This window comes from Sitophilus oryzae, unplaced genomic scaffold (genome assembly GCF_002938485.1).
Source record: "Sitophilus oryzae breed Bouriz unplaced genomic scaffold, Soryzae_2.0 scaffold_1375_pilon_pilon, whole genome shotgun sequence".
NCBI lineage: Eukaryota > Metazoa > Arthropoda > Insecta > Coleoptera > Curculionidae > Sitophilus > Sitophilus oryzae.
In genome coordinates, this window is record NW_022146032.1 from 556,268 (window position 1) to 567,377 (window position 11,110).

Sequence of the window (11,110 nt, forward strand, 5' to 3'; positions counted from 1 at the left end):
AATTGGCAATGGCTTTAAATACAGAAAGGCGACGATTTCTGATAAGGCATATATTTGTTTATGTGACGCTTATATGTAACTTGGAACTATTAACTCAGCGGTGGTACTATATACCTAGCATATATTTCCTTGAAGTCAATGACGACCTAACTGAACAGTTGCATTTTACAAAAAAAAAATATGTGTGCACTATGTGCGCATATTTGAAGTAAAATTTAACTAACAGCTATTAAATTGGCGGATTTGAAGGACATGCTTGAAAAAGTGTAGGTTGAAATGATGAAAAAGTAATAAGTTAAAAATTAAAAAATAATTTGATTCACTTTCACAAATTTGTATTAAAATGGTCGTCTATCCGACTGTCTGTCTGAGGACTCCAATCGGGTACCTCTATCCACGTGACGAGTTTGGTTCCAATCGCCCTATGATTAAGAAAAATTCTGATGATTTCGTTCATTTAGAGGCATCGCGCGGTTCGAAACGCCGAGGGCGTCATCCTGTAACCCGTCCCCAATTATGCCGAAATCGACCCACATTTTTCTTCAATATCAAATCCTTAATCCTACCCTGATGAAGATGTAAACGAAACGTCGGCGTCGTATCCAACTTTGCAGGGTAGAACCGTGTGCACATTCGCTCACATAGCCTACTTATCAAATTTGATCGCGATCGGACGACATCAACTGTTTCTTACGTCAAAACTAACTGTCACAGTGACACGTGTCGTACATGGTCAAGTTGGCCTTGGTCCAATCTATCGACATACCAAATTTCATTTAAATAGGACGATTTTTGGTAAGGCGGTCCTTACCACTTTTCTTCTCGCGTATTATGTCACTTTGAAATTTTACTCCCAGCGCACGTAACGAAGGATTACTTCAGAAAATGTACTTTTTATTTTTTAGTTTACCGTCTCAGTGTGGCGAAATAGTCGACCTTTAATCCAAAAATAAACTCGTCAGAGATCGTAGGGTAGACATCTTCTATGCTGCTCTAAAATCAATCAGAAACATTAAATTTATGAAAATCAAATGATAGTAAAACTCGCCAAACTTTACGGCATAAGCAAAGACAGACGATAAACTGTAGTATAAGCGAATCCATGTGCAGATTCTGTCATTGTATCAGACTGTGCAGATTGTGTAACTGTAACTGTATCAGAACAAGAAACGACAAAACGCATTCTATGCCACTACGATAGCCTGGCAAATGTGCAGTTCTTTGTATTACGCTATGATAAGCCACCGACAAAAGACTATATTATAGAAGATTCAGTCTTTAAGACATTTTGAAAAAGGTACCACTGGAGAATGCGATCTAGAGATCAGAAGACCGCAATAGATCTGAAAAGGGAGTAATGGAATAGACCAAAAGCCACTCCATAAAAAAACAAAAATCCGTTTAAGGAACACTTTATTTAATAAGATCTTTGATTATAAATTAATGATAATGCATAATTTGTAATGTCATGATACACCAATTATATATTTCACAAATGATATACGTAAGTCCAACAAGATTTCCAGAAAATTTGGACATTCAAAAAATAACAGAAAATAAAATTTGCCTGTGAATTAAAATGACAGACACAATTGCCACTCTCAGGGATCCTCCGGATGGACATACAACTATACTCTGTAGGACCTAGATCAGTAACAATTTCTACTATCGAAATTACTTCAGTCAGAATCTGTTTTTAACAATAACTATATTTACAAAATAGTGTCGTACTTGGCATAGGTTTGAATAAAACATTCATGAATAATCATTAAAGTGGGTGTGTAATAATTTAAATAGTGTGAACAGAGAATATTAAATCCAAAGTCCTGGGATTACCCACTAAAATGAAAACTGAATGTTTATTAAATTTTCAAAACAGTAACAAATTGCATCATCTATTCAACATGCTGCCATTTTTGTGTATTCATTTTGTGGAACATTAAATAGAATTAAAGAATATGAGCAGCGGCGTGGCGTCGCGTCAGTACAAGAGGATGTAATAAGTATATAACTGCAATTAACACTTTACCAACACAATACAGTTTTTTAGACTCACAGGTTAAAAAAATAATCAAACCAATTTAAGAAAATAATTGAATTTAGGTATAAAACAAAGTTATGAACGTATCTGTTAGATAAAACAGTAGACAAGGACAACAAAAAAGGTTATTAACTGCCTTACAACCACATAACCAGTGTTCAGTTTTATAAACATTTTTACTAAAATGACGAATACACGATTTTAATTTAGCATTAATATTCAAAATATGCTTTGGAGGTCCTTCTTCAATAGTTATTTTTTTCTGAATACACCATAGAACTGAAGAATGATTGTAAAATTATTTCTATTTTACAGCTACACTCAGAAGCGGTCATCGCGACACGCAACGATAATTATTTTCTATTTTATACAGCAAAGGAAATGTGTTTAAAAAACCGCGTCACCTATCGACTAAAACATCGAACGGGAGACGTAATCGTGGCCGGAAAGTTCGCTGACCCCGGCTCGCGTTTATGGTGTTCTCGATGTAACGTGGACAGTCGCATCATCGCACTGTAGAGATATTTTATTTTTAGCGTTTAGCGTAGGTCTTAGCATTATCTATAAAGCTCGACCAATACACACACCAAATAATTGAAATTGAATTAAATTATTTCAATAAATTTACTAAGAATTTTAATTTATTATAGGAGATCTCAGTGATTTTTTATATGAAAACGTATTACAATGTTTTGAAGGGATTGGGACGTATCACCCGCATCAATGGAAGCTTCGCCGCTGAATATGAGAATGAAGTAAGAGCAGATTATTTTTGAAAAAATATATCTATACCGAATACATTACAAGTGTTTAAACGGTACGGTCAACACGGAAATTCAAACGCACTTTCTTTATATTTGTTTGTGTCTATATCTTTGTCCGGGTTGATCAGTCATTTTAGAGAGTAACATAAGTTATTTAGCTTTTTGTGCCTCTGAATTATGATAACTTTTCCATTTTAGATTTCAGTACCCCGGAACCTAGACAGACTTCTTATCAAAACTGTGAACAGCAGAGCTATCCAACAAATTCAACAAATATAAAAGTGAAAATATTATAATACTATAGATTTATTAAAAAAAATAGCAAAGTTTATAATGCGACACCAAAAAATTACTATATATATTTACGATTGAAATTCTAACGTTTGCTCCACAAATGCCATACTAACAATCAGATTAAGTATTGAAATTTCGCTGTCATTTTGTCATTTCCGATGCAGCGATAAATCACTCGTGAATGTTCCATAGTATCAATCTTTTTTTCATTTGATCATACGGTACAACTTTCCATTCGGCCGAGAAAAACAATTGTGGGAAAATATTTAATTGGGGCACCGTGTATTATACAATTGCCCTCTCATATATAATTTAATACTTATTTGATCGAGCAATTCCTTCAGAAAAAGCAACAATTTTCTCGGCCCAATATACAGGGTGTTATTGAACAAGTATATTAAAAAGTTATGTGGTGATTCCTCTCTTAAATTTTTAGATAATAATTTTTTTATATATTTCATATCCATATTTTTCGATTGGGCGTTCCTATACAAAGTAATTTGCTTATACATGGTAATCCAAATTTTATAGTAGCTCCCCATACAAGCCGTATATAATATACAAGCTATATTTGGCCTGTCATGTACTGAAGTCGTATTTTGGACGGCTCAAACTGGCCTACCGACTTAGTTTGACGATCGTGCCACCCTTTTTTGAATTATAACTTATCGCTTACAGCCTCAAGTTTTTTGACAAAAGCCAGTATCCTAAAGCCGTTTTGCAGAGGTTAGTTCTCCATCTCCGATATCAGTCAAAATACACAAAGTTTATGACAAGAATGGTTGTCGTCTCGGCGCACTCAGTGATGAAGTGTTCTCCAGTTTCCCCATTTTGCCGACAGAACGTGCATTCGCCGTTGTTTCTTAGCTTCGATCTACTGAGCAATCTAATAAACAACATTGAGGAGGCAATGTTCTGTTAATCCGAAGATTATTCTTACTTAAATTAATGAAAATCTTTGATAGTTCTCGGTGGTAAGTCCTGAGAAATTTCACATGGAGTTTCAATATTTAGACGGTTTCAATATTTAGAAGCAGAACGGTTCTGGTTCAGTTAGTGAAGTGTTTGCTCCTTTTCTAGCTAAAAACGTTTTGCTTTTCATTTGCCATCCTATCCCTTTGTGGGGTGGTACCCAGTGATAGGAGAACTTTATTTTCTTTGCCTAATTTATGCAGCTTCTCGAGGTATTCTTTGACCAACTTTGAACCGATGCCGATGGTTACAGAGTTGATCGCCCTTACATTACATTGTAAGTCTGGTGAATGTGTTTGTACAAAGATTTATACTGTGATCTTGGTTCGCCTAGTATAATCGAACAACTCTTTATAAAAATGATTAAGATTGAAGAGTGTCATATGAAAATCTCCTTAGTCATCTCAGTTATTCGCTCATATACACTCAGATGCAAAAAAAACAACGGAGAAATTTTTGATCAAATTTAAAGTTTTATATTTTTGTTAGTTTTAGCCCTATTTTTATGATTTTTTAGCAAACTATATAATTATATGAACTTTAACTTGTAAACTAAGTTTTATATTTTTTGTTAGTTTTAGCCCTATTTTATGGATTTTTTTTAGCACTATACAATTATATGAACTTTAATTTTGTAAACTAAGTTTTTATAAACTTTAGTATTTGGCAAGGTTAATCCGGAAATTGTTTTTTACACTAACTTTAACACACCCTGTGCAATAATTTCAGGAGTAAATTTTCCTAATTTATATTGGTCATAGTCAGAACCATGACTCCTGAGCATTTTATTTTTTTTGATTCATGTCAATACATGCTTTGGTAAATTTTAAGAGCGAAATGAACTGATCACGATCAATTTGTAATTTTCCAATAATCATTACATATTAATGTAATTCTTTAATATGAGGGAGATGGTTTCTGGCGACTATTAAGTCGTAACTAAAAAAAGTTTAAAACTAACGATACAGTCCTGGTTTTAATAAACATTAATAACGATCACAGAACTAAAAATATTAAAAGAAAACATCTGCTAATACTCATGTATACAAACAGAAAAAAAAAAAAAATCGCAAAAAATATACCTAATACTTTGTATTGCCTCCTTGGTTGCTCTAACTGCCTGTATACGCGTCCGTTCATACTGTCATTGAGGCTGCATATACCATATATAGCGTTATGCTTTCCCATTCTTTTTAAGAACCAAGCGAAATTCATTTAATGAAGCTGATACTGCTTGACGCCTCTAACCCTCTTGCCAAGCATTTCCCAAACAGTACAGATATAGTTCAGAATAATCCACCAAAACCGCTTTGTCATATTGAAAAATAACTTTAAAAAGAAATGATAATTGAAAAAAAATGCAAATTGTTGGTGGCAAGTTCATTTCGCTCTTAAAAATTAACCAAGGCGTAACTATTGACACGATCAAAAACAAAATATTCAGGAGACATGGTTTTCACCGTAAAATTGTATTTTAGGAAAATTTACACACGAAATTATTGCACAGGGTGTTTTAAAGTCAGGGTAAAACAAACAGCCTAAAATTAACCCTGCATAATATGCCAAATATAAAAACTCAGTTTATAAAAAACTGAGTTTACAGATTAAAGTTGGTATAATTATATACAGCTTGCTAAAAAAAATCACGAAATCTAGCTAAAAATAACACAGAAATATAACACTTTAATTGAAAAAAATGTCACCGTTGCGCTTTTTTTGCATCTGAGTGTACATTTACACCCTGTAGACAAAGAGGCAGGAAGAAAGCGAGATCGAACTGGTCTGTAATCCGAATTGAAAATGAATAAAAAATCCAAGTCGTAATTGTTTTTCAATTGTACTTAAGACGTGATCCAAATAAAATCGCCTTTGATTGACTTAAATACAATCCGACCGATAATTCGAGACAATGACATCACTGACTTAAATAGTGAGACGTAGGAAAAAATATGCTGGAGGCTCGGCCCCATATAGCACTTTTTTTGATGCATTGTTGTTTGTTAAATTGAAGGAAAATTGACCGGTTTTGAATTTTACGGGACATGCGATGGAACAATAAAAAAATTAAAGAAATGCTCCATATATTTTATTATCTTGTTTATATAATAAAAAAGCTATTTAGATTTAATAACAGCAATTATCCAATGTAAAACATAGCTATTAACGCATCGTTACGTATTACAGACACTAATTAGATATGCTGCTTTGTGGAGTGGTATGGTAACGCTCCCATTGTAAATGTTGAGATATCAGAGAATAGTCGTAAGTCGTAAAATAAGTTAGAATAAAGACTTAGGTTTTTAATAACACCATCAGAAGTGTGTGAGTAGTGTGATTTTTCTGTGATACATTTCCTCTGACAATCACTGGTACTACTAAGCACAATAAGACTGACAATAAGTCCTAATGCTACAGTGCAGCAAAGAAAAAATAGTTTCCAGAATCTAGCTGTTCCATGCGTTAATGAAGAATTTCGATATATTATACCCTTTGGACTTTGAGACAAACTGCTACGATGTACTTGTCTCTAATATTAAAAGAGGCATACAAAATTAAACTATAAAAAGTATTTGGAATATAATATGTAGTATTTAGAATAAATGATATGCTCTTAAATAAAATGTTTTAACTTACCGGGACACATTCGCATCTCATACAATACAGTATTCCTATTGGTTGTCCTAGATCTGGTATCCATTTGGAGCCTAACTCGCGAATTTCTTTTCCAAACACACACTCTGAAACAAAATTATCGATTAATATTCTGGGTTAAATTTTATAATGTTGAATATTTATGGTTGAACATATTAAATATATTGATTAATATAAATTTGATTAAATGTTTCCTATATAAATTTATCTCGATATTATACTGACTTGTTATTAAATCATTTGTAATGAGTTATTTATTCAGTAATCTATCTTAAACGCTAATATCTTCAAATAAAGTATTTTATATGTATCAAACGTTTAACTTAGTTAATATGTGTATATTTTTAATAATAACATTTTCGTTTGTCGAGCTAGTAGTCAGAAATGACATAATAATATATAACACAACACTGAAAATAGTAGAAGAATATACAGGGTGGTCCGAACTGTATTCCGGAAACTTCGGCAGCATATTCTGCAGATAAAAATAAGTAAAAATGTTCGTATAGGTGTATGTCCAAAAATGCTTAGTTTCGGAGATACAGGGTGTAGAAGTTTCATTTTTATTTCGATTTTTTTCAAATAATTTTTGCGGTAACGTCAATATTTGGATTAAAATTGGTGTCTGGGAGTTTTTTGACATGATACATTTGATTTTGATGTCAATATGACTCCTACTAGTAGAGGGCACCGCCTAGATGTTTTTTAACTGGCTTGAAAAGTAATAACTTTTCGTCCGTACCTGTATAAAACTATTGAGTAGAAAAATATACATTTACGACGCTTTTTACGTAAAAAAAGCCTGGGGGGCCTGGGGGCCTGTTGTTGAACCCAGGGGGGGCCTAGAGGGCTTTTGTTTTTTTAAAAAATGAAGAATAATTTTAAAAAACACATTTTTTGAATGAAACCTTTACATGAATTTACTCTATCAATAAATTTCATAGACTTGGTTATCAAAGCCGTGTTCTCGTAACATATTTTTTGAACACAACAAAATAATATTAACTAAACAAAACTAGAAAACCTCATTTTTATTACATCACAAGCAAATAAAAATTAATCCGTAGCCAAGAGTCATAATTCAAGATTACTCTGGGGGGTGCCCAGCAGTACCTGGGGGGGGCCCGGCACCACCGGGCACCCCCCTAATTACGCCAATGTTGAATAACCTGAAAATGATGATGATGAATAACATTTGCTACTTAAATCTAGCGAGAGTATTCTCAAATTTATTAGACTAGTTTACAAAAACATCGATCGATAATGTATCGATTTTCATGCTTTCCAAACTTCAAAACAGTTTTTTTCAATCGTATGGGCATGTATCACACTGGAAAATAGTTACTCCAATATTCCCCGTCTCTAGCATCCATATTTATCTCCCCGATGAAGCTATTTATTAAGTTGTCTATATGCGATTAGTATTTGATTTTGTAAATCTCTGTTTATTTTTCTGAAGTACTGTAGGTTTGTACTTTATCCTTAGTTAATTATATTGTAAAACAACATGAAAATGTATTAATTTCTGACATTGAATAGCGTTTTAATGCTAGAAACAGTCATCAAAAATGTATAAAGTTATAGAAATATGCTGTCCTTGTATAAAATTCAAGCCAATATTTTAAAAGCCATAACTCTCATTTCCATAATAAAAAATTATGGAAATGAGATCTGCATGTGTATCTGAAAGATACCACTCGTTCGCCTTTCGAAACAAAACTATGCGAATTGTATGCAACCAGACGCATAGTCTGCTGCAACGGCTTGGCTGCATGTTAGGAAAGGTCAGACCAAAATTAACATCTCTAAAGCGGTCTCTATTGTAGTGGTGCTATTATACTCCTACCAATTATAAAATTGTGTAGCGCTATGCGATGACTTATTTATAATTAAACGTTGCTCGCGTACGTACAAATTGCGGCTAGGAACTGGTGCTTTTAATGATAATGTTAGTTGACTCGACTCGTATGGTGCAAGATCATAGCAAATTACACTCAGATGCAAAAAAACGCAACGGAAAAAATTTTCGTCAACTTTAAAATGTTATATTTTTTTATTTTTAACCCTATTTCCTTGATTTTTTTTAGCAAACTGTATATAGATGAATCAACTTTAATTCGTAAAATCAGTTTATTATAATCTATAGTATTTGATCTCTTATACAGGGTTAATCGAAGAGTTGTTTTTTACACCCTGTGTTTTTTTCTGCTACAGGGGGATTCTCAAATTTTGTACTTTTTGAAGATGTTCGATAGTTTGTTTACTTCAGCAACTACACAAAAATGAATTATACATTTTAAAGGCACTTTTCTGTGTAGAATGCAGTGGCGTAGTCAAACTTTTTTCGAAAAAAATATTTTTTAGATATTAACTATACTTCTGTTTTTTTTTAAATAGAACCCCCTGTATATTTTTAAATTTCCTGATTCAGCTTGGCATGGGCTTCTCAAAAATATATAACACTCTATATTTATTTTCACTATTAACTACAACCACAAACTAACTTGGTAGTAGGCCGCGCCGAGTAACAAAGTTAACGGTTGTCATGGTGATCGGGACATAGCTTTGATGGATGCGTGATATTTCATTTCAACAGATTGAAGTGTGGGTATTTTAAATAATACAAAAATGAGTAAATTTGAAAATTTTGAGAAATATAATATGTTAGAATGTTATATTGAGTCTAACAAACACAAGAAAATGGCAGTGATTTATATTTTGAGCGGTATTTTGAGCGCGAGCAACCAAACCTAGCCATTTTTAAAAGGTCAGAAAATAGTTTAATTCTAGCTACCTAGGCCACCTGACATCACTCCCTTGGACTTCTTTTTCTGGAGCTTTCTGAAAAACGAAATTTATCGAAATGCAAATAGAACATTAGAAGAGTTACAAGATAGTTTTGTTGTGGCTTTGCAAAGTGTAACCAACATACACATTCGAAATGCTGTTAGCGGCGCGGCAGCGTGCAGAGAGACGGTGCCAACTTCGTCTAGATAATAATGGGCAGCAGTTTGAACATTTAATGTAGTCTTTGTGTTTTTATTTTTTATATTAACTGAGAATAGGCCCGATTGAAGTAACTTATTGAGTTTGTATTAAAATATGTTCTTTTTTTTCTGTCACACTTATTTTTTATTTGCTTCGTATTGTTCGAATTTATTTAATTTCTAATACATGGATTTATTTGAAAGTAGATATTCGCTTGTTTCCTTTAATACTCGGCATGGCCTACCAAGAGGAAAGTCGATATCTTTAAATAAATTGGAATTTTAAAGTTAATAGTGAAAATAAATATATATAGTGTTATATATTTTCGAGACGCCCATGCCAAACTGCATCAGGAAATTTAAAAATATACAGGGGGTTGTATTTAAAAAAAAACATAAGTATAGTTAATATCTAAAAAAATATTTTCTTCAAAAAAAGTCTGATTACGCCACTGCATTCTACACAGAAAAGTGCCTTTAGAATGTTTAATTCATTTTTGCGTATTTGTTGAAATAAACAAACTATCGAACATCTTCAAAAAGTACAAAATTTGAGAATCCCCCTGTAGCTTCGAAACCGATCAAGATAGCCACGATCTGTTTGCGCCATTGTGATTTTTTCAAAAAAAGAACCCGAGACTGCAGTATCAAAATTTGAATATTTCTCACGGTTTCCTGGATACCCTATAGAAACAACCAAAATGGTCCACCCTGTACATGAATGAAATAAAAACACTTATTATTAACTAAATATATAAAATCCACAAAAAATCAGTTTTAATATAGAGAAGTAAGTTTAAAGAGTAAGGTGAAATATTCATTCTTAATCTTACTTTTTTTTGGGGTGTGAATAAGTATAGGATATTTGGTAAATAATTCCATGCGATTGAAAAAATGACGTCAGAGATAGCTTGGAAATGAAGATCGCTGTCATTTTGCATGTACATTTTACGGGGCGTGTCATCGATCGTCATTTCAATAGCAACCATCGATTTTCATTTCAACTTATTAAGAAACTGAAATTTGATTTAACTGAACAACTATTATAAGAATTTTGATATTGACATTAGCTGTATGCTGACAAGTATGTACGACAAGTGTTTTTCAATTTTCAATCTTGAAAAAGGATCTTGATTTGGTAAATCGTACACAAGTAATTCATTCATGTGCTTGTTTATTGAAAGCGGAAGTTATAAACCTTAATAGCGCTTTTCAAATATGGGAACTATTAAGATAATTTTCCTTTTACGATTTTTCAAGTGTTGAGAGAACCCCTTTTATTGTTTTTTCCGTTATATAACTGGTCTAATAAAACGTATAACAATATTATTTATCTTACGTTCATTCGTGAAACGACCTCCTTATCGAAAATTTCTAAAAAGATTTAAATGTCATTAACT

The 11,110-nt window shown here is 32.6% G+C and overlaps 1 protein-coding gene across 1 annotated transcript in view; it reads right to left on the minus strand.

Annotated features, from left to right (window-relative positions):
* Nucleotides 1-6,835, minus strand: part of LOC115875349 (dorsal-ventral patterning protein Sog-like) — a gene marked incomplete at its 5' end in the record, with an annotated part of 79,583 nt that extends 72,748 nt beyond the window's left edge. The window contains one exon of the mRNA XM_030890772.1: nucleotides 6,706-6,835. Coding sequence (XP_030746632.1) covers nucleotides 6,706-6,835 — 130 coding nt within the window. The remainder of the gene's footprint in view (nucleotides 1-6,705) is intronic.
* Between the last annotated feature and the right edge of the window lie 4,275 nt (nucleotides 6,836-11,110).